The 24,560-nt window shown below is 44.0% G+C and overlaps 4 protein-coding genes across 4 annotated transcripts; 2 read left to right on the top strand and 2 right to left on the bottom strand.

Moving 5' to 3' along the window:
* Window positions 1-12,288: 12,288 nt before the first annotated feature.
* Window positions 12,289-12,722, top strand: LOC136755816 (histone H2A-like). Its single transcript, XM_066712282.1, has one exon. The coding sequence runs from the start codon at window positions 12,292-12,294 to the stop codon at window positions 12,673-12,675; it is 384 nt and encodes a 127-aa protein (XP_066568379.1). The 5' UTR covers window positions 12,289-12,291; the 3' UTR covers window positions 12,676-12,722.
* A 960-nt stretch (window positions 12,723-13,682) lies between these two features.
* Window positions 13,683-14,209, top strand: LOC136755800 (histone H3). The gene has a single exon (XM_066712281.1). It carries the CDS (start codon window positions 13,738-13,740, stop codon window positions 14,146-14,148), a length of 411 nt encoding a protein of 136 aa, XP_066568378.1. The 5' UTR covers window positions 13,683-13,737; the 3' UTR covers window positions 14,149-14,209.
* A 775-nt stretch (window positions 14,210-14,984) lies between these two features.
* Window positions 14,985-15,469, bottom strand: LOC136755832 (histone H2B). Its single transcript, XM_066712283.1, has one exon. It carries the CDS (start codon window positions 15,408-15,410, stop codon window positions 15,036-15,038), a length of 375 nt encoding a protein of 124 aa, XP_066568380.1. The 5' UTR covers window positions 15,411-15,469; the 3' UTR covers window positions 14,985-15,035.
* Window positions 15,470-16,460: 991 nt separating this feature from the next.
* On the bottom strand, window positions 16,461-16,849 carry LOC136755899 (histone H4). Its single transcript, XM_066712284.1, has one exon. It carries the CDS (start codon window positions 16,822-16,824, stop codon window positions 16,513-16,515), a length of 312 nt encoding a protein of 103 aa, XP_066568381.1. The 5' UTR covers window positions 16,825-16,849; the 3' UTR covers window positions 16,461-16,512.
* Between the last annotated feature and the right edge of the window lie 7,711 nt (window positions 16,850-24,560).

Here is a 24,560-nt window from a genome sequence, read left to right as displayed (position 1 = left end):
TATCACATTTTGTGTGCTATATTATACATATTATACAAATCCATTTATCCATTATCCAATATCCGTTACATTTAAATCCACCATAAAAACTAATCTCAAAAACAAAGATAAAATACATATACAGTGTGTGCAGAATTATTAGGCAATTACTATTTTTCAAGATAATTTAGACAGTTGGACAGGTACAATTCCATCAGTGAAGCCAAAACTGTATTTTGCATCAAAACTTCAATATTTAAGAAAGAAAAAGTGAGATTTGTCTTTTTCAGACAATTGTTTCTCATAATTATTACATATCAGTTACAAATTATTATTTCTCCACTTACTTTAAAACTGAATAAAGTTACTTATTACTAGGTGTTGTTCAAATATGTATATTGTTTTCCTTCTCACTCTTGAGAAGGGCCCACAAGCTATCAACTTGGTTTAAATCAGGTGAGAAAGGGGATATGGTCATTATTCAGTTATTTTTAAGCCTTTTCTAGCTAGCCAAAGCAATGGAATACTTGCATGCATTGTCCTGCATAAATATCATGGTCCTCTTCAATACTACTGACTTATTGTTGTACCACTTTGTTTGATGAATGTGTCTTCCAGAAACTGGCAGTAGTTTTGGGAGTTGTTTTCCATCTGCAACCCGAAAAGGTCCAACTAGCTCATCGTTAATGATAGCAGCCCACACCATTACCCCATCCCCCACCTTGCTGGCGCCTGACTCGAACTGGTGCCCTGTGTCCATTACTGATGCAGCCACGGGCCCACTGGTCTGGTCCATAAAGAGTCACTCTCATCTCCTCTGTCCATAAAACCTTTGAAAAATCAGTCTTAAGGTATTTCTTGGCCCATTCTTTACGCTTCAGGTTATGTTTTTTTATTCAGTGGGGGTCGTGTTTCTGTCTTCCTGACCTTAGCAATGCCCTTGAACACTTGACACCTGATTCCAGGAAGGTTGCAGGTCTGATACATGGTTGCACTAGAGGCTACAGGGTTCCTGGTGGCTTCATGTTTAATTCTTCGCAAGTCTTTTGCAGTTAAATTGCGCCTTTTCTTCTCAACACATTTTTTGCGACCCAGCTGACTATTATTTAGAAAGCGGTGATCACGCCTCAATAGTTTGGAAATGTCGAGAGTTTTGCATCCTTCTGATAAGCATTTTACATTTGACAATTTTACCTGTGGTGAAAAAGCTGCCTAATAATTATACACACCTGAATATGAGGTATTTATCACCACCCTCTTACATGAAGCAATTATATCACTTGAAAATTATTTAGGTTGATATGGTTTGGAGTTAGAAAACTGTGCTTGGAAATAATAAATAAACAGAATACCAACTTGCCTAATAATTCTGCACACACTGTATATGATGCGGGACAGTGCCCTGTCTGAATGCCAAATACATTATATTCGCACTGTCATGGATACCTTGGGTACGGGAACAGTGGACCCAATTGCAGAGCGCGGAAAGGGTGGTCGAACAGGCGTAGGTCGGGTGCTGGCAGCTCAAGGCAAGAAAGGCAAGGCAGAGACGTGGTCGCGGCGAGGGTCATGGGATCAGGCAAACAGAGTAACAAGGGAGAGACGGAGTCGTGGTCGGGAAGTCGGGCAAGGGTTCGAAAATACTAAGGCTAGACAGGGCTCAAGGAGAATGCTCAGAGATGTAGCGTGAACTAACAAAACTTCGCCCAGACTGAGGGAAGTGAAGGGATATTAAATGGAACAGTGAACTAGGTTGGGAGGTGGAGGGCGAATGGGAGCAGTGTGTGAGAGAACAAGTGCACAAGGGTTTCCGGAATGTTAATGGAATGATTGAAGCTGGGAGAAGTGACTGACAAGGTAATTATGCCATCTAGCAGGGATGTTGTGTAAGTGCTAGATAGTTGTGACAGTACCCCTGCCTCCACGATCGGCCACAGCTGAACCGGGCTGGACACAGCAGGGGCGGCCACGGGGCCGAGGAGCTGGAGCAGAAGGATGGGCCGAATGAAAGTCCATGAGGAGCAACAGGTCGAGCACATCCGAAGCTGGAACCCAGGAGCGCTCCTCCGGACCGTAACCCTCCCAGTTGACCAGGTATTGCAGGCGACCCCAGAGGCGACGGGAGTGGAGCAGGGAGTGCACCACATAAACGGGACAGTCATCTAAATCCAGAGGAGGAGGGAGGGGGAGGAGGTGCAGGGGAAAAGGCAGGCTGAGTAGGAGTAGATGAGGAATCCGACACCACCGGCTTCAGGAGAGAGACTTGAAACATGGGGGCGAACCGGTAGTGCGGAGGCAACTGGAGGCGGTAGGCGACCGGATTGACCTGGCGTAGAATCCGAAACAGGCCGGTGTATCTGGGGCTGAGCTTTCTATAAGGCAGGCGCATCTTAATGTCTCGGGTGGACAGCCAGACCTCTTGTCCAGGTTTCCGGAATGTTAATGGAATGATTGAAGCTGAGAGAAGTGACTGACCGTGACAAGGTAATGATGCCATCTAGCGGGGATGTAGTGTAAGTGCAAGATAGTTGTGACACGCACCATTGTTGCAGCAAGATTGTGTAACCCATGTATGAAATCTGCACAGATATCAACAAAGCAAGGTAAGAAGTATTATTTTTCTGCTTTTTAGGGATAATGAGAGTGATTTGTGTGCAGACAGTTGACGGCTATCAGGAGTAAAATTTGTGGGATTGAGTGGACCAGGGATAACAGGGGAGGGTGTCGCCTGGCAGAGTCAAGTGTTCTCTGTCAGAGAGATGGTTTTGCTTCACCTGCAGAAGCAAGTGTCCTCTGGTATCTCCTGGCAGAGTCAAGTGTCCTCTGTCAGACGGTTTGGTGTCACCTGGCAGAGTCAAGTGTTCTTTGTCAGAGAGACGGTTTGGTTTCACCTGCAGAGGCAAGTGTCCTCTGGTGTCGCCTGGCAGAGTCAAGAGTCCTTTGTCAGAAAAACGTTTGTATTGTCTTAGTATTGTAAAGTTCAAGTGTCCTTTCTAGGGAGATACTTGTGTTGTTTGTGTGTGTGTGTGTGACCGGTCGCTTTTGTGTGAGAGTGTTTTATATATATATATATATATATATATATATATATATTAATTATAATAAAACAATATATAATAAATACATAAATAAAATCAGAAGACTATGGCAAGTTTGAAGTTACCAAACTCGATGGAGGTTGTAAATTTCATGAAAGAAACATTGCAGACAATAAGAAACAAGGCTGTAAGTAAAGGGTGGGACCCTGAATCTCCAGTTCAGTTACAAGTTCAGTGGTGGAGAGGTTTAAAGTCGGGGGGGAAAGAAAAATATGCCATGGTGTTGTTTACTCAGTGGATAGAGGGACAGGAGGGAGTCTGCTGTGGAGTGGAAGGCACAGTTTGTAGCTTGGAGGCTGCGATAAGGGAAACAATGGGGACGGTGCAACAGAAACTGTACAGAGTTATGTGACTCAAACCAGGAAGTCTGAGTGAGGGGAATGAGGAAGGTGGAGACTGGGAGAGAGGATGGGATGACATCATAGCTGAAGCAGAAAGGCAGTACCAAGCTGATAAGGGATACGATCCACCTATTGGGAGAGGGGGGCCAGCTACAGTAGCTGCAGCCTCTGCTCCCCCGCTGTATGCTTGCAAGCTGAACTCAGATACAGAGAGAGAGAGTAGCTGTCAGAGAGGAGAAAACAGCCGTCTGCCAAGCGGCAGGCCAAGAGGCATCCCTATGGCACCATATCGGGTAACCAAACACCCAGGAGGGGAGGAATTACAGACAACATATCCCTTGAGCCCTGTTGAACAACCTTCCTAATCTTAAACAGACTAACCCTAATACACATTTTGGGAGGGAATTGAAGTTTTGAGTGAAGAACATCAGTTAACATTGAAGAATGTTCACACATTGATCAAAGCTAAGTGTCCACGTGACAAAGGGGAAGAAATGTCTGATATAATCAGACGGGGAATATGGCCAGAATGAATAGGACATGATGGGGAGTCAGTGGGATACTGGCAGGCAATATCAAGACTGAGAGAGGAAATGCAAGGTGTGTTGGGCAATGGACATGCTAATTGGTCTTATGTTGTGGCCATAACTCAGAAACCAGATTAATCTGTTGTTGATTATGCGGAAAGACAATTTCAAGCTTATGAAGAATGTAATGAAGCAAGTGACCCGTTGCTAAGTTGACCGAAATTATCACGTTTGTAAAAATGCTCAAGGAAGGCCTGGGCCCAGAGCACAAGAAAATTGTAAATATGGAAATACCAGTGGGAAAGGATTATGATGCAGTCATGAAATGGGCCACTGACTTGGAAAACAAAATGAATACAGAAAAGCGTGACAGGGAGAAAGAGAAAAGAGATAAAGGAAAAGATAAAACTAAAGTTGCAGTTTCTCAGACTGCTGTACAAGTTTCAGTTACTCAGTGGTGCTTTATTACCCCCCCTGCCATCCTATCAGTATTGGCCTTTGACATGCCCCACTCAACCTGCTATGTGTCTACAGATCTCGGACTCATTTGCTTTGGGGGATTTTCATCTACCAGGCAGGGTGTTTACTGGCATGATTGCTCTGCCTTGGTGGCACGGGCATCTCATTGAAGATGGTACTCCTGTTGCTATAGCCCGCCGGCTGCTCAGTGTCGCTCTACAGGGTGTGCGGAGGGCAGTATCACTGGTCAAGGGAGAGGTGGTCCATGGAAGGTACCAGGTAAAACTGGGAAATAGTGTAGTCACAGCCTTGTCTTCGTCATCAAGTGCTGAGGGGAATCGAACATATATTACTTGGTGGAATATTGGCCGTATGTTAGCGGCTGCCGCCTCAGTAGTGGTCTTAATGATAACCCTGTGTCTATGTTGTTATTTTTGCTGTTTGCTTACTCACGCTAACAAGTTTACTCCACATTCAGAGCCCGGCTATACTTCTGCTACTACCAGGGATCTGCCCCTTAAACGCCAATATGCTCAAGTAGTGTAGTTTTCTTTTACAGCTGCCAACACGCCGCTGTACATAGTCACATAATTACTCACACATAGGTACAATTTTATACACTACATATACACCCTAGGGAAAGTTGGTGGGCAGATGAGCTGAACACGCAGCTCTGCTCGCTGTGGATCCCCAAAGGGAAAGAAGACGGAAGAAGAATGTAACACAGGGATGGGGATTGTAATATTTCTCTTTGTTTACTTTGACAGAGCAGTGTTTCCATGGCCTGGTATCCCTGTCCAGCAACGTGTGGCAGGGCCAAAGGGGGATCTGATTATATTCACACCATTGTTGCAGCAAGATTGTGCAACCCATGTATGAATTTAAGCTTTGTGTATTGATCCGGAGGATCAAGTGTGCTGATGTAGTGAAACACTTCCTGCACTCATCACAGCTCATTTCTCCTGTGTGAATTTTCTCATGTGATTTAAGAATGTCTATTCTGTAGAAACTTTTCTTCGAACACTGATCACAGCAATATGGTCTCTCTACTGTATGGATGAGCAGGTGTCTTTTAATTTGTGAAGCACCTTGGAAACTCTTCCCACACTGAGCACAGTTATAAGGTCTATGTCCTGTGTGAATGCACTGGTGCACTTTCAGTTGCTGAGCTGTTCTGAGCCCTTTCCACAATGTGCACAGTAATTACAGCCCTTAGGGTTTCCAGAGAGCTCTGCTGTGTCTTTGCTCACTATTAGTGGGCTGCAGGTGCTGAAGGATTAATTTAGGTGTTATAATGATAGTCTCTCCACTCTGACTGGGCAAGGCCTCATAAGTTCAGGAATAGGTTGTCCTCTGCTTCCTGGCTGTATTGTTCCATCTGGGAGGAATCTAACTCGGTCCTTGTGTTCTCATCTTTAATAGACTGTGGCTCAATTTCTGTCTTATAAGTGACACAATCCAGTAGGATCTCTTCTGTGTTCATGTGCTGAGTTTCAATAGAAGGTCATTGTGTTCATCATGAAAACATTAGGGTTCAATGTGCTGTTCTGAAGCATTACATGTATCCAGTTCACTCTGGTTCACGTCTGTGTGCTCCAGTTTAAGGATAGAGTGTGTTACTTGCTCCTATGTCCTATGTGTGGTACATGAGCTGGCTCCTACACCCCACAGTGTACAGTGCATCTGGAAAATATTCACAGCGCTTCACTTTTTCCACATTTTTTTGTTACAGCCTTATTCCAAAATTGATTAAATTCATTATTTTCCTCAAAATTCTACAAACAATACCCCATAATGACAACGTGAAAGAAGTTTGTTTGAAATCTTTGCAAATTTATTAAAAATAAAAAATGAAAAAAGCGCATGTACTGTACATAAGTATTCACAGCCTTTGTTCAATACTTTGTTGAAGCACCTTTGGCACCAATTACAGCCTCAAGTCTTTTTGAGTATGATGCTACAAGCTTGGCACAACTATTTTTGGGCAGTTTCTCCCATTCTTCGTTTTGCAGGACCTCTCAAGCTCCATCAGGTTGGATGGGGAGCGTCGGTGCACAGCCATTTTCAGATCTCTCCAGAGATGTTCAATGGGGTTCAAGTCTGGGTGCTGGCTGGGCCACTCAAGGACATTCATAGAGTTGTGCTGTAGCCACTCCTTTGTTATCTTGGCTGTGTGCTTAGGGTCGTTGTCCTGTTGGAAGATGAACCTTCGCCCCAGTCTGAGGTCCAGAGCGCTCTGGAGCAGGTTTTCATCAAGGATGTCTCTGTACATTGCTGCATTCATCTTTCCCTCGATCCTGACTAGTCTCCCAGTTCCTGCTGCTGAAAAACATCCCTACAGCATGATGCTGCCACCACCATGGTGGATGGTATTGGCCAGGTGATGAGCGGTGCCTGGTTTCCTCCAGACATGACGCTTGCCATTCAGGCCAAAGAGTTCAATAAAATAAGGTTTTAAATAAAATAATTAATTTAATCCATTTTGGAATAAGGCTGTAACATAACAAAATGTGGAAAAAGCGAAGCGCTGTGAATACTTTCCGGATGCACTGTATATAGTTAATTGGAATAGACAGTTGAGCTTGTCCACTCCTTATTTTGTTGAGTGTGGACAACTGCTCCTGTTGTTAGCGAGGGCACGTTGTGCCTTGCTATGTATATAGTTCCTTTCCCAGCAGTCTCTGGCCTCACCCTAGCTATGCTAGATGTGCTTGGGGCCACTGCTGCTGTGTCCAGTGGAAGGCACTTGAGTTGGCTCTTGTTGCCCTGCTGTGTATATAGTTCCATTATTTAATGTAATTATATGGTGCTTATATGATGTGGACTTGGTATTGGTCCCACTCCTAGCCCTGCTGGTAGAGCAAGAGGCCGCTATTACTAGGCTTCATGGTAGGCACAAGGTTCTTGTTGCCCCGTGGATACACCATTCTATATTTCTTCCCAGTTCAGCGTGACTACACGCTTCACGTCTGGGCAGCCCAGATGTGGTCCCAAGGGGCCCCTGTGGCTTTTATCATAGAGTTGGTACAGCTCCTAGTAGGTACGCCTTGGGGCAAGCTCTCTTACCAGCTCGCTGCCTCCTCCCTTGCGACAGTTTGGTTGTACTGTAACTCCTTCCCCTTCTAACTCAAAAGATAACGATAGGTTGTGTATGCAACCGTGGTCATCTGAGAAAAGAAGCACTGCCCAAGGGTTGCAAGGTGGCACGGGAGTTCTAGCTCCTGTCATTGTGCAGACGTCACCTTTTATACAAACAGGAAGCAGAAGAGGCCTGTTTGAGCAACGGGCACAAGGGCCAATGGTAGCTTTGATGGACAAATGGCAGTGCTTCTTTTCTCAGATAACCACAGTTCCCTTTCAAATCGAAAGACAGCCATTACCTAATGGGAAGAGCCTTCTGACCTGCCAATCATTGAAAGTATGTACCAAAGCTGCCAAATAGGGGCCCTGCTGGCAGGAGGAAGACCCGGCCCCAGAATCTGTGCAAAGTCTTCTCCTGACGCAGCTCCCTGCCATTTCTTCTTTCACTGCCATGAATGTGCTGACAGTTTCGCTTGCGATCCTAAAGCTTGAGAAGTGCGCTCTACTGCTCCTCGGAGTTCAGATTCCTCCTCAGATTATATCCTTTGATGATTATTATTATTATTCCTAGACTACGGTCTCCTTGTGTTTATTTTTTCTTGGGTTTTTCAGCTTCTCTTGGAGGTAAGTGTGCTGTAGGAGTCTCACTTGGAGCCAGCTTCGGTCCCTCAGATCTACTGCATGATTTGACCTTTCTGTACAATTTATTTTACAGATTCGAGTGGCTTAGGAGAGGGTAGAGAAGGAGTCTACTCCACAGAGCAGCCTCCCCTGCTCTATACTGGGATTCTCAACCTCTATCGGCGGATTTTAAACCGATCCCTCAACCCTGCTGTCGACATCGACCAACCCCATTGATCCCTCAACCCTTCTGTTGACATTGACCATTGACCTTCTGTCGATATCGATTGTGGAATTCCTCCTCGTGTCATCCTGTGTCGACCTCGATCGATCTTATCGACTCTTTGACCACATCCGTCGACCTTTGTGATCCATCAACCTCTCGACGAAATCGCATCAACCCGCTCTCGACCCCTGGAATCCGTGTCGACCTCTTGAACCTCGTCGTTGACAACCTCGACTTCAACATCAAGGGGGATAGTATTAGAGCGGAGGAGTTTGGTGAAGTCCATCTGCCACGAGAGCTGTCGATATACTTGGAGGGTCTGGACGCGGACGATCTGGAAACAGACCTTCTCACAGGAATGAAACCAAAAGGGGCTTTCCACCGCTGATCCGGCTGTCAGGGCAAGCTGCCCTCGGACGATGGACATGATCTGTGGGTGCGTTGTCTCAGAGAGGAACACGCCCGGAATGAACTGACGGGAGAAGGGGGCTGTGTGCATTGTGTGGCTTTTATGGAGGCAACCCGCCTTAAAAAGGCCAGGAACTCCCCGTCGGCCATCCGTTGCAGCAGAAGTTCCGCTTACTGTTCTTCTGTGGGCTCCGCTCCATGAGAGACCACGGCGAGTGTTTCTTCCAGGCGGAGACGCTCGTCTTCATCTCGCACCTCACCAGCAAGATTGTGGTCAGCCTCCCCATCTCCACCTCCTCGCAGACGCTCCTCGGAGAGGAGAGTACGCTCCCCTAGACGCAGGTCCCTGAGATGGAGATGCTCCCACTCCAGATCTGCGAGGCGCTCTGCTCCATGAACTCCTCCACGCCGCAGGAGACAATACACGGAAAGGGATTGCGTCGCTCATTAAAACAGTCGCGGAGTTGGCACACAAGCTGGATTCTCAACAGCAGACACTGAACACTGTGGTGGCCCAACTTCCGACCGGAGAGGAAGCTCCCCACCTTCCCCAGCTGCCACCCCCCACTACCACCACCACCGGAAGATACCCTATCCCATATGGCTTCTTATTCGGATATCTCGGATGCTCTATCCTTTACAGAGGAGACCGAGAGAGGGAGCTCAGTGTCGGAACCGTTTCAAGGGCTGAGCATGGAGTTCAAGGCCCTGCTGAGGCGGGCGGCTATGGCGGTAGACGTCCCCTGGTGCACCCAGGAAGAGGTTCCCAAAAATCGATTTGTCAGGGAGAAGACTGCGAAGCCCGCGGAGACTCTACCCTTGCTTGATGACTATATGGACATTGTACATTCCACATGGAACCAGCTGTCATCGGCTCCTGCAACTTCTAGGCATGTACCATGTACCATGCCATGTACGCAAGGGGGGGGCGGAACAAAAGGGACTGGGATCTTTCCCACCGATCAGGGACTTGGTGTCCAGGCTGGTCCAAGCGGGTGCTGTTTTGGGCAATGAGCCGCTCTGCCCTAATAAATAGTGCAGGACGACGGACGCTATGCTCAAGAAGGCATATGCTGCAGAAACTTCAGCAGTCTGAGCCAATAATGCACAGGCCATCCTCATCCTCTACATGGGGTACCTGACAGGACACCTGAGGGAGCGCCAATCTATGGCAGATGTGGAGGAAATGGAGTTCGTCAATACCTACATGACGGATTTGCTGCAAGAAGGGGCGAAGGCCATGGAGTGATCTCTCGCAGCTATGGTGGAAGCCAGACACCATCTGTGGCTGACGCAGGTGAAACTCCAGGACAAGGAGAAATCCATCCTCCTTGATGCTCCCATCACCCCTGGTCAGACGTTTGGAGAGTCGGTGGACCTCTCCATTGAGCAGTCAGTGAAGGCCAAGGAGTCAGCATCCAAATATGCTGACCTCCAGCAGACTAGACTGCTGCCACAACACCACTTATGGGGACACAAGCAACCCAACAGGCCGAGGCAGGGGAGGCCTCAAACCAGACCACAACAGCTCAGTGGCTCACAGCCTGAGCAGCACTGCAGAGGCCAGCCGCCGGTGAGGGGGAAGAACAGGCTCTCTGGCATAAGGGCAAAACAGATGCCCAGCGGCCCCCTGCAAAGCGGCCGCCATCAACAACCCCCCCCCCCGGCCACCCCCCTCCCAACAACAGACTGATCAGACTCGACCAATGGCAAGCCTGCACCCAGGACTCCTGGGTGAGAATGACGATGACCCACGAATACGCCCTCGAATTCCACTCTGCCCCACCCCACTTCAGGGAGGTGCTGACCACTACTGTCGGATGTCCCAAAAGGGCTCAAGCTCTCTCTCAGGAGTTCGCAGTGATGCAGGAGAAACGAGCGATACGACTAGTGGCCGACGAAGACTTTCGAGCAGGCTTCTACTCTGGGTACTTCCTGGTGCCAAAGAAGGCTTCAGGCCCATTCTCGATCTGAGGGGCCTCAACATGTTTCTGAATAAAAGACCCTTCCCTATGTTGACTGTGCAGCATATCCTCCAGTCTGTCCAGCCGTCCACGTCCCCATCCTCCCAGCACATAGGAAATACCTGCGCTTCGCCTTCCAGGGCCAGGGGTACGAATTAAGTGTGCTGCCGTTCGGACTCTCAATGGCTTTTTCAAAGTGCATGGATGCAGCCTTGGCCCCCCTCAGGACAAAAGGGATAAGGATCCTGAATTACCTGGACGACTGGCTGGTGTGCGCAGACCCCAGGTTTCAAGCGGAGGAACATACAGTGGGGTTATGATAATAACCTATTGATGCATAAGCAATCTATCAATTTACATTTTAAAGATTGATTCATATATACAGGTTGCTGTTATTAATATTCCGGTATAAGCAGGGATAGCAGGGATAAATATCCTTTATCCCTGCTAGATAGCACTTCTCAGTTTTATTATGCTTCTTGCGTTCTTGATTGTTTTCCTCCTTGCTCCCTTTCCCGTAGCCCTTGTCTGTGACCCTACATCTTGACAGCACTTAGCTTTTACCGTCCAGGATGTAGGACCTCACTTACTGTACTTGCTTGTTTAAATTGTAAATTGGAATTTGTAAAATAGATTATTTTGAATTGCTATGTTTTAGTTTAATTAAATTTGTAATGATTGGTGCCTTTTACTTAACTGTATTTTTGCACTTTGTTTTACACTTATGTTGTAAGTCGCCCTGGATAAGGGCGTCTGCCAAGAAATAAAAATAATAATATTTGTGTAAACATTTCAGACGTTCTGGTCTTAAATGCTTCTTCCTACATATACCCTCCCACACAATCATACATTCACTGACTGTTACTATAGTATTCATGATATAAGAGTTTGTTATATGAAATTATTCCAAATCAACTTTCTACGTTTGAATTACATTTAGCTGAAGCTGTCAGTTAAATGGTGAGGGGACATGTATAGTCACAGGAGGACACTAGGGCTGTAAAATATCCGAAATCCCTTTAAGAAAGTCATTGATTGAATATCTGTCAGGTTATTATTGACTTTGTCCATATTAGTTAATGTATTTATTTTTCAACTCTGAAAATAGTTAAAACATTTGAAAACGGCGTGTTGTACAAAATATCCCAATTATTATTTTTCTTTTAAAAGTCGCTGCACAAAACAAGTGATTTTATTATGTATCCACAATGTTTTATTATTTTTAACAAAAACTATATCTAAACAGGCATATTCAACATTGACTACAGTTTTAAATAGAACTACAAACCAGTTTGATTAGTTAAAGTCAAATTCTGACGGCTCTGTTCCAACTGTTCTCTACATGAAAGCTGCAGCTTCAACCCCAAGAGAAGACCCGCCCCCCGCCTTTCATTTGAAAAACAGACCATCTGAAACCTACGTCCTCATTGGTTAACGTTTTCCTCTCTCCTTTCAACTCAGTTCTGTGATAGGACAGATACAATTAGACGTTAAATCCAATCATATAGAGAAATGTGTCTTTAAAGAAGCGCTAATACAAAAATACTTGTTATTGATGATTTTAGAGTTGTGTGAAGTACGTTGAACATGAGTGGAAGAGGCAAAACCGGTGGCAAGCAGAGAGCGAAGGCCAAGACTCGCTCCTCCAGGGCTGGACTGCAGTTCCCAGTCGGCCGTGTCCACAGGCTGCTGCGGAAGGGAAACTATGCTCAGCGGGTCGGTGCTGGAGCCCCGGTCTACCTGGCCGCTGTCCTGGAGTATCTGACCGCCGAGATCCTGGAGCTGGCTGGCAACGCCGCCCGGGACAACAAGAAGACCCGCATCATCCCCCGGCACCTGCAGCTCGCCGTCCGCAACGACGAGGAGCTGAACAAGCTGCTGGGCGGCGTGACCATCGCCCAGGGCGGCGTGCTGCCCAACATCCAGGCCGTGCTGCTGCCCAAGAAGACCGAGAAGCCCGCCAAGAAGTAAAGACCCCACCGAGTGACCGAACCCCAACGGCTCTTTTAAGAGCCACCCACACTTTCCTAGAGGCACGGCCTTCCATTTGAAGCTTTATCGGTAGTTGTCGACTTCCTGAAATAGGACTCATTTTCTTGTTTAATAGAGACGCACTGTAGATCCGTATAATGCTGTGGTGTGGTTTGGCTGTTCTATTGACTTCTTTTACCACAACTGCTACTTTTTAATTTTAGACTGGTAATTGGATGTACTACATACGTAATGTATAAAGTGTTATTGCTTTCATTCAAAATAAGCAGTTGATTTAAATATACTGTATTTGTTCGGGGAGTGGTGGTGGTCGTGAGTGGAAGTTGCCCACCACTGCTATGACAATACGACTCGATCGATCTGTATTGATCAGGCTATATTTACTCAAGCCTCAAGCTCGGTCTCCTCTCGGTATATCAAAGCCCTACCGTGTATTTTATTATATCTTGAACATATCGTCCTCATTGTACTGTACAGTTGAAATGACTGCAACCACAACGTAGCCCCCATGATTACATGACACACTTTACCAGCTGCAATTGTCTTAACCAGTTAAATCTTAACCTTTCTATAGGGATTGGAATTGGAATAATAATGCAGGCGATTTCTTAAACTGAACAATAAAATAAAATAATAGGTTTAATAAGATCATGTCTTAAATATAGCAATACCGATTAGATGTACATCAATTTTGTTAAGTGTAATATGTGTAATACTCATAGTCCCTATGTACTGATATCAGGCTGAATTAAATTAGTGTTTAAAACGGAGAGAGAGAGAGAGAGAGAGAGAGAGAGAGAGAGAGAGAGAGAGAGAGAGAGAGAGAGAGAGAGAGCGCAATGAGAGTCTGTTAGCGGAGATCAAACGCACTTATTTGCACCCGAATTCAAAATTTCCCACTCAGTGCTTAGGATTCAAACTCTAACCAATCATCAGGCAGAATTAATTTTACCCAATAGCAAAAGCGAAATCGCTCTTTATAAAGCGTAGCGGCAGCTTTACTGTTTCATTTCTAGGTTGTTGCTTAGATATCAGTAAAGAATGGCCAGAACCAAGCAGACCGCGCGTAAGTCCACCGGCGGGAAGGCGCCGAGGAAGCAGCTGGCGACCAAAGCTGCCCGTAAGAGCGCCCCGGCCACCGGCGGAGTGAAGAAGCCTCACCGCTACAGGCCCGGCACTGTGGCTCTCCGGGAGATCCGCCGCTACCAGAAATCCACCGAGCTGCTGATCCGCAAGCTGCCCTTCCAGCGCCTGGTCCGAGAGATCGCCCAGGACTTCAAGACCGACCTGCGCTTCCAGAGCTCGGCCGTCATGGCTCTGCAGGAGGCCAGCGAGGCCTACCTGGTCGGCCTGTTCGAGGACACCAACCTGTGCGCCATCCACGCCAAGAGAGTCACCATCATGCCCAAGGACATCCAGCTGGCCCGCCGCATCCGCGGAGAGCGAGCCTAGACCCTGACACCCGAGGCAGTCACGCCCGGAGACACAACGGCTCTTTTCAGAGCCACACAAGTATTTCTTTAAAAGTAGATTCGCTTTTCCATTCCTGGTGCTTGGCTGTGTGGGTGCAAGCATAGACCTTTGGGGGGGAGAGTGCTTCCTTCCAACATTGTATTACTTCGGTCATGGTGCTCAATATGTCTATATTGAACGTGTAGATCCTATTTCACTCGAGTCATATTTGTACCCAGTTACTGAGAAACACATAAGCTAGATAGAGTGGGTTGTAATGGCTGTGACAAAAATGTACAAGGCCACTAGCGGCAATGCATATATTAACATTAAGTAGAACTAAATATGCAGATGAAAATAGTACTTTTGAAATTCAATCGTAAATCCTTAATCCTTAAAATGTGCTATATTACAATGGTAACATAAAATGGAAATTTGTGTCGGCTTAAATTGCGGCACACTTATACACACGCACAAATAAAACGATACAAACATAATTCCCAATTAAGTCCCTGTTAAACCAGCAACACACCCGCTCTCCCGTTAAAACACGGCTCAGGTTCTCGACACTTTGACCTCAAGGAGGATTCAACCTGCTGATGGAAAAATAACATGCATCTTTGTAACTACTTTTTAGTGCAAACGTAATTCAAATCGTCAACCAGTGATTGAAGCGATGAATTTAGAAGATGCCCAATTTCTCCTGACTGCGTGTTGATACAGACAAGTTAGAAATACTACGATTATCCTATAGTAATAAATAATACTATGGACTATTCCAGTTTAAAACCGGATAAAACCGAAACAGAACCAGAACCTCTTTCACAGACAGAGTGGGCGGCTCTTAAAAGAGCCTTTGGGTTTGGCGGGGTGGCGGCGGGTCCGGTCTACTTGGAGCTGGTGTACTTGGTGACGGCCTTGGTGCCCTCAGACACGGCGTGCTTGGCCAGCTCTCCGGGCAGCAGCAGCCGCACGGCGGTCTGGATCTCCCGGGAGGTGATGGTGGAGCGCTTGTTGTAGTGCGCCAGGCGGGAGGCCTCGCCGGCGATGCGCTCGAAGATGTCGTTGACGAACGAGTTCATGATGCCCATGGCCTTGGAAGAGATGCCGGTGTCCGGGTGCACCTGCTTCAGCACCTTGTACACGTAGATGGCGTAGCTCTCCTTCCTGGACTTTCGGCGCTTCTTACCGCCCTTCACCGCCGTCTTGGTCACGGCTTTCTTGGAGCCCTTCTTGGGCGCAGACTTGGCTGGTTCAGGCATGGTTTCAATTCACTGAGACTACAATGACACGAATACTTAAACTCGCGCAACAACCCCTATATTTATAGCAACCGTATGCAAATATGGTAGGTTTAAGATTGAAGACCGATTATTGGTTAGCGCCACTGGAATCATCATGATGGCCTCTGATTGGCTACACTTGTGCACCAATAGCAATTCTTGTGCCATTGTTAGCCAGACGGTGAGAGAAACTGGCTGAACAGAACCGGTTCAAACTGGTTCTCTGAAACACTTCTGTCGTAGAACAACAGTACAACACAATTCACGAAATAATTTGATATTTCGTAAGAAATGAACGATTTTAAAAACAATTCAAGCACTCAAGAGTAATCTATTGTGAAGATGTGTACCAACTGTCTCAGTTTTAAACTAATCGTAATATATAAGCAATATTACAAGCTTTGAAGTGGTCTAGCAAAAACATGTCCAATACATATATGCATTACATGTTTTCTTATTCAGGATTGATTGTCAGTCTTATCTCGACTTAATTGTAGGCGTCAAATAATTGTCACGGGGTTGTGAAGCGTAGAAACAGACGGGATTGTAATACATCCAAGTTAAACGTGGAGGAGAGAAGAGCGACACAACCGTCAGGATTAACGAGGAAGCAGAAATGTAGACGGGCTGACTGGCGAGCCACTAATCCCACACATTTATATTACATGCGGGTGGGTAGATTACAACTTAAACATTGTATGGTTGTCTGGTTTAAAACGAATTAACAGTAAGATGTCAATGCTCAATTAGCGTTTACATTTGGAAGCTGCATTATACTTCAAACACAATTTCAATACCCCTGTCCGTCTAGAGACCGACGTCTGTATAGACTTCCGTCTTAATCCTGGTGATCTCTTGGCAAATGTAGTCGCAAATACGCTTGAACATCATAGTGAAATAAAGAGAAAAGCCCTGATAGGAAGATAAGCTTAAAACTTTGAATAGTGCTGTATACAGAGTAGCGCACATGTAAATGTACAGCAGGCATCACAGAAGTCAAAACAGACAAGCTCCTTAGCAGAAAGTGTGGGCGGCCCTTAGAAGGGCCTTTGTGTTTCGAGATGATCGGGCAGATTGTCGCTTAGCCTCCGAAACCGTACAGAGTGCGGCCCTGGCGCTTCAGCGCGTACACCACATCCATGGCGGTCACGGTCTTCCTCTTGGCGTGCTCGGTGTAGGTGACGGCATCACGGATCACATTCTCCAGGAACACCTTCAGCACTCCGCGGGTCTCCTCATAGATCAGCCCAGAGATACGCTTGACTCCGCCACGGCGAGCCAGGCGGCGAATAGCGGGCTTAGTGATTCCCTGGATGTTATCACGCAGCACTTTGCGATGACGCTTTGCGCCTCCTTTACCGAGTCCTTTTCCACCCTTTCCTCTTCCAGACATCGTAGCTTCAACCCCTCTATGCTTATACTAGAGAATGAATAGAAATCAGTTGCTTGTGTTGTGTATTTCTACCGTTCATGCGGACCTGATTGAAACAAAGCGAATGTCAAAACGCGGCTGCAGTGCAGAGCCTCGTTCTGAGTTTGAATTTTAACCCCTTTTCTGCCGATTTAAAGCCCACCTCCTTTTCTGAAGCGGTTCATACATTTACATTATGCAATTTATGTTGTGTTTTCCATTTTGGCTCAGTTACGATTATTATTATTATTATTATTATTATTATTATTATTATTATTATTATTATTATTATTATTATTATTAACACCACACACTGTCTCTCTCACACAGAGAAGCCCCCTGAGTGCCAACAGCCCACCCATATATACATATTTAAAGCCAGTGCTATTGAATTAATCCTGTATCCTCGTTTAAAATATTACAGTGTATTCTAGTTTAAAGTGGGGTTAACATTAATACATACAAAATTAACATGAATGTTATGTCAGCCACTAAACATTGTAAAAACAAAACATGTACTGTGGTTCAGTCCTTGCTTTACTGTTCGCATTCACACCCAGATCCAAACCCATGCACAATAAACCATCGGCCTATATATAATATACTGTATTCGTCCTAAGAGATGCACAATGTGACAATGTGAAGACAAGACCCTTTGCATGCGCGTCTATTAAGTATGAAATCCCCAAAATCGTTTCCGACAACTTCATAATTTGGGCACAATTTTGAATATTTTCTCATTTGAATGTTAAGATGTTATCCGTCCATTCTCGGAAACCTATCAAGTTTTACCAATCACAACACATGTCCATCCAAAAATAAAACAGTACAAGGGTTCGGAGTGCACTGTTTGCAGGGGGCAAGAATGGTGCTTCACAATTGCCATTAAATTAGTTTGATAGTTATTTTGTCTATGAATACTCATGTCGTTGTAGTTAACTTTTGCAGTTACATTGCACATGGCCTATGCTTCCATTATTCTGAAGTGACATTTGATATTTTGTTATGTACAACCATGCAGTTTTATGTTAAATACATTAGTGTTAGACAGAGTGCCTTTTTTTCAAGTCCATTTAATACATGTGCATAAATGTATGTAGTTCATGCATGGATAGCCCTGATACAGTACATAAGTAAAAAAAAAAGTAAAAATTATTTTAGTAAATACATTGTTTTCATTCATTACTTGAATCTGTTCACATTACAAGAACAACAATAACATTGGGTCATGCACCCAAGAAATAGAAAATCACAAAGAAAAATGAAAACACAATTGGATATACACTTCTATTCAGATGAACATGCTCAATGTTTTTGTTCCTTTGTGCAACAGATTTCTCTTGGCCTATATCTCTTTACCTATACCTCCGTTGTATAGATTTACAGTTGGCTGCTTACAAGCTATGGATTTCTCAACTCAGTACTGTCCTAGATCCTGCTTTCCTCCTTTGGTCTCCCCTTAGCATCTTTACAGCATCTGTAAAGTTCTTAATGTAATGTCAGATCTATTTATTAATTGCTGATCCAGCCTGGCAGAGCTTCAGTCACAACAACTGCTTAACTAGCTAGTGTTTCAATAGGAACATTGACCAAAGTTACATCTGCATTTATATTACATTAGGGGGGAGGGGTGGTCTTGAGGTGCTCATAAAGTGAGGTCTGGGGGGGGGGCATTGTACTGATGAAGAGCACTGTGGGACAATTACAATGAGGAAAACAATCTCCCGTTTTTTACTTTTGCATACTGTTTCATATCTTATCATATCATATCATATCATATCACGTTTCCCCCCATGACTTCAGTTTCTCCCCCCAATCTGGCAACTCTTATGAGATTACAAAGATTACAGATGCGAGTTTTGAGTCACTGGAAATGTGTCAAAGCTAGAAAGAGGGAAAAAAAACCTAAATCCAGTGTCCCATTATTGATGCACAAGTATAGACAAGCAGTGAAAAGCATTAATAGAAGTGTGGAAAAGACAATGTAGTCTATCGGAATCCAAGTCTCTCATGAAACTACATGGGGAGCAGAGCACTTGCTCGTAAATTACTTAGTTATTATTGCTTGCATAAAACTGATTTATTATGACTGTTGTTATTAGTCTTCCTCTACCCACCCCCTCCAACGCATCTCCTACACCTTTTCGGCAATCATAAATCTGCTGTCTGTAGGGATGTATTTGGAAGTTACCCAAGTCAGACACAGGACAGGTGAGAGAGATCAAGCTATTTTGTTGTGTTTTTACTTTCAGAAAGTCTTCCTATTCCTAATCTTGTTTTTAGATTTGCCTTAATTGAAGTAAATCTTATTCCTTGTTTGCCTTAATTGTAGTTAATTCAGCCCAGCTGTTGTGTGGTTAGACTAGATTGAAGGAAAGGTGACCTAGTTTGGGAATCTGGAGGTGGAGTCAGTGAGGTGTCAATTGGTGGCCAGAAGCTGAACACAAAGGTATTTAAGCAGCTGCAGAGAAAGAGCTGTTCTGTTTCTCGGTAACAACGACAAAAAAGGTCAAGCAGTTGAATTAGGGGTCAAAAACCAAAAGACAGTGTTTAGCAACTAACTTACTAAATTTAGAATCATGTGGCCACTACAGTGTCAGGTTTGCAGAATGATTGCCTAGATCAGGGGTGTCAAACTCCAGGCCCACCGGCCAAATACGGCCCCCCCAATGGTTTTAATCCGGCCCCTGTAAAGGTGGTGTATCATTAGTAATTAGGCCCGCGACAGCTTGTGAATGAGGAAATTGCGTGTGAAAACTACAATTCATATCAGCCATTGCGAATGTCATTGGCGCGAGGTGGGGTTTTAACAGCCAATCACAGGCCGAGTTATTGTCCGCGCGTCTGCTCTTTCACTCATCTGCAATGAACTCAACTCAAAATGTCCAAGAAAAGAAAAATCGACAAGGAAGATTGAGTGTTTCAGGAAAGCTTGGAGTGGGAATATCTGTTTGTGGAGCAAGGAAGACAACCACAAACATTCAGAAACCTGACCTCAAAGCAACACTTTCGGAAACCTGTGACTGACTTGCTCACTGAACCACATGTCATGCATTGTATAAATGCTGTTCACTTTTGCTGTTCAGAGAGAGACTCCGCTCAGGTGGAGAGCTTCCATGTCAGGGGACTTGCAGGCTGGGCATGTTAAATACATTTATCCTCTGTGCATCAAGACTGGGTTCTTCAGGCTTATTCATAAGGTTGACTTTTACTCCAGCATGCCCGGGAGAGTGTACTTGGGAAATCTCTCCGATCAGAGGTAGCAGGGCATTTTAAAGGCAATTATTTCAAATAACTGAATTGGTTACAGCTTATTATAACATATCATATTAGCTTATCATAATAATAAGTAATAATAAGTCTAAGTAATACATTTCTATTGTAACACAATAGACAGGAAGTAAAATCCTAATATGACCCATCATTCCATTTAGCAACAGTAAGTTAACTGTAAGACATGACATGAATCCTTTGTACAATAACAACACAAAGAGAGAGACAGATAAATGAGAGACAGGAAAAGATGATAATATTAAATATAACTACAGTATTATAGTTTGGAATAGTACAGAGACAATACACAAAATATACCTTACCACTTAACACTTAAATAATATTTGTAGAATAATAAATTGGGTTCTTAACTTCACCTACAGAGAAAAAAGAGGTAAGTAGCAGTACACTGACTGAATAACTAGGATAATAAAAGAAGAGAAAGCGACAAAGAGAAAAAGGTCAGTTCAATTCCAAGTACACTGACTGACAACACACTACAGTACAAAAGCTACAGAGAGAGAAATGTGTGTGCACACAGATCAGAGTTAGGACATGAGATGGAGAGAGAGGAGGAGTTCCTGTTTTGAGTCCAGTGCCTCTGTGTCTTTCTGACACTCAGTGTGTCCAGCTGTCTCTCTGGGAGTCCACTCACACACTAAGGATAATGGACACAGACAATGTTTACATTGCACTACACAGACCAACAGAGAACATCTACGACAGTGTGCACAGAAAAGGAGGGACAGAGAAAAAAGGACAGAGAGGAGGTGAGTACAACACTGAGAGACTGATACACTGACTATATACTGTATAGCACATACACTGATGCTTCAATTCAGAGACTGATACACTGTTTGAAATATTGGCTGACTGATAAACAGACTGACACACATATACACTGATATACCAGAATACTCTTATATACCGATATACTGACATTGGAACACAGTCTGATACATTGAAACACTGATGCTCACCATCTCACTGATTCATGCTCTGTATTACTGATGCACACACTGATGCACTGATATACTAACAGAATTACTGATACACTGACTCACTCTGGTGCTGGCTGTGAGAGTTCAGTGTGTCTGAGTGTCACCGTGGGTGTCTCTCTCCCAGTCCTGTCCACACATTGTAAATTATGTCCAGTCAGTCTTTCAACTGTACAGTCTATAGACTGACTGGGTGTGTCTCTAATTTATTTATTCACCTCTCTGGGTGTAGACTCTGAGCTCAGAAAGTGAAAAGTATTTTTAATTGTCTGTGGTTGGTGGCACTGGCAACCCATTGGTCAGTAACATCAGGGTGTGAAGACCATCCTCTCACAAGACCCTGTTGCTAGGAGATGTTTCCTGTTACTCACACCTCTATCTCTCACTCTAAGTGCAGTGTTAATGTACTGTAGTGTACACTCAATGTATGACATGTTTCATTATAGCTGATTCTGTCTCTCAGCAGTGTTCTCATGCATCCACTTTAAGAACCATCTCCTTTTCTCACAACCTCTTTCTCCCTCCTTCCATTATACCCCACCCTCAAGGGGATTCCATACAAAATCTTCACATTTTTAACTGTTTGATTCCTATGTGATTCTGAAAAGCATACAGTTTGGGGCATTTTAAAGACCAAGGAAGTACTAGTACAAGCTTAACTCTTCTGCCTCACAGCTCCTGGAACCTTGGTTTGATGCGGGCCTTGCGTGTGTGCCTGTGTAAGAGTTGCATGCTTATATAAAGATTACAAAATTGAAAACAAACCTGTTTAGTCTGGCTTTCCCCTCAGTCTAGTACAGTTATTTAGGTCTAGCTTAACCAAACTCATTGTTTTTTTAGTCAATGTATCTATGGTTTTATTTTTCTTGTTTCTACTACTTTCTGTATGGTATCCTTGTTTTTTTTGAAAGGCACTTTAAATCCCATGTATAAATAAATAAAATCTATTTTACATTAAGTATCAGTAAAATTGTAATGCAACTAATCCCCCATTCAACCATTAGGTTTAAACAATGCAAAATGAATCTCTTCACTCACCTACATCTAAGATTACAATCATGTGGAAAACACAGAAAACAACCCATTTGTACAGTGGCCCTGAAGTGCAAAACACATGCAAATAAACAAAAAGATGACTTTACAATTAAAACAAAACACCAGCAAACTTAAAAAAGTGTCTGTAACATTAAAAAAAGTTTCAGCAAACTTAAAAATAGATGCTGCAAACTAACTTAAAAAGGTGTCTGCAAACTAACTTAAAAAAGATGCTGCAAACTTAAAATACTTGCAGCAGACTTGCAAAAGTTGCAGCAAGCTAAAATTAATTCTATACCGGACATTACCATTAAAGTAGGCGGGCAGTCTCGTATGAGCCTCGTTTGCCCTGTCAGGACAAGGACAGAGGTGTACGCTATAACACCAAGGAGGTATTCGGGATGTGACTCCAATCGATACTTGTAGGCGTGTTACCAGTCAAAACATGTCGTTCTTTATAATTCATATTTCCCACCTTATGTTGTAAGTAAAACCACATATAAAATACTCCAGCCTGTCTTGTGTTTAGAAGTATTTTTAATACCTACGAAAACAACAGAAAGACAACCGAATGACAGTAACTTGAGCTGCTGAAGGACATTTCCTGGTCTGCAGAATTTAATACTGGTTCCTCAGCAGAGATCCAATCATTTTTTTTCTCCTAACCGTCAAAGCCAGCCTACTTTAATGGTAATTTACGGAATAGAATTCGTTTTAGCTTGCTGCAACTATTTTAAGTTTGCAGCAACTTTTTAAAATTTGCTGCAGCTATTTTAAGTTTGCAAACAATTTTTTTGTTTGTATTAACTTTTTTAAGTTTGCAGACACTTTCAGTTTGCAGCATCTTTTTTAAGTTTGCTGGTGTTTTGTTTTAATTGTAAAGTCATTTTTGTTTTTATTTGCATGTGTTTTACACTTCAGGGCCACCGTACATTTGCCCTAAACTATGCCTGTAACAGAGAGAGCAAGATACAGAGTGGTAAGTTTTAGACGACTGACATCAGTGTTTAGGCGTTTTAATTCAGCATGCTCACACAAACAAATTAAATACACAGAGGAGCCTCCAAACTCCTAAGAGGAGTTCCAAAAAACAAACTAACAAAAGAAAGGCAAATAAAATAAATGGGCATGGGCCCTATTCTTCAAACCCTCCATAGCAGAACACTTGCCAAGGTGATATGGGATCTACCTGAAAGACACAACAGGGAGGTTAACAGGGTGAGGCACAGCTGTGGTGAGAGCACTGATTGCCTCTGCATCCGCCCCACAGGTGCGTCTTGTTCAAAGCACATAAATGAGACACAGCTGCCAATGCTGATGACAACCCAGCCCCACCAAGAGCTGTGCCATGACAGGTCCGACCTGTCACAGTGCCCCCACATCAACTTCACATCATTTGCTCTTTAATTCCGTTTTTGGCCTCTTGAAGAATCCCCTTTTAATTGCTCTCAGAAAAATCAGACTGTAGAGTAGATTGAATCAAACAGTCTTTATTCAAGTGGCTTGGAGAAAAGTAATACACACAGACAAGCAGGTCTCTGTTCTTACTTCCCTAAAATCATAGAGCTTACATGATGTTATATACATATTGAGATATCCTGGACAGGGTGAGTTTGAACCAATAAGGGGGAGACAACTCCCTATCTGATGATATCCTCACTATCTTCCTGATTAAGCTTAAACACAATATTTTCTATTTTATGCCCAAATATGGAGACATATGTGACCATTTCGTTATTTATATTCCACACGTATCTAACGCATATCTAGATAGGCAAAGGGGGGTCGTGTGCCCACTTCCCCATCTTCTTGTGGTTTTACTAGAACGTACGTTCTGTACTAAATTTGTATTGTGTGTCTGCAGAGAGATGCATCTGGTACAAACCGGTAGAAGCTGGTCTCATTATGTGCTCTTTGGTGACCCCTAGTACGGGGGCGGGGTATTTGGGGCCTCTTCACCTCTGCTCCAATATTTTCTTGTTTTCAGATAACTGCACCAACAGTTAAAAACTATATTTTCTTTTCAGATTTGTACATTTGTTTAAAAAAAGCATTAACAAGTATGCATTATCGCAGTAGCTCTAATTCTTATTCAAAATATGATTTAGATTATAAAGCTGGTTGAATAGAAAATATATTGATATTGGTCTTGGTCTCAGTCTCAAAAGTCTTGGTCTTGGTCTGGGTCTGAAGATAGCTGGTCTTGACTCCATCTCTGTCAGTCAGTCTGTAGGGAAATAAAACTGTCTGGAAGCAGTAGTGAAAGGCAATCAATAAAAATCTTTTAAGTGTGTTCTACTGAATAAAAACAAAGAATTGCATACAAAGACTGTGAGATGCATGTAAAGAGATTCCACAAAATGTCTCTCATTGGTATATCTTATTTACAATCCTGATCAAGGTTTTCATGAA

This window comes from Amia ocellicauda, chromosome 1 (genome assembly GCF_036373705.1).
Source record: "Amia ocellicauda isolate fAmiCal2 chromosome 1, fAmiCal2.hap1, whole genome shotgun sequence".
NCBI classification, from domain to species: Eukaryota; Metazoa; Chordata; class Actinopteri; order Amiiformes; family Amiidae; genus Amia; species Amia ocellicauda.
Note: the sequence above shows the minus strand (reverse complement) of the source record. Positions and strands in the feature narration are given on the sequence as shown.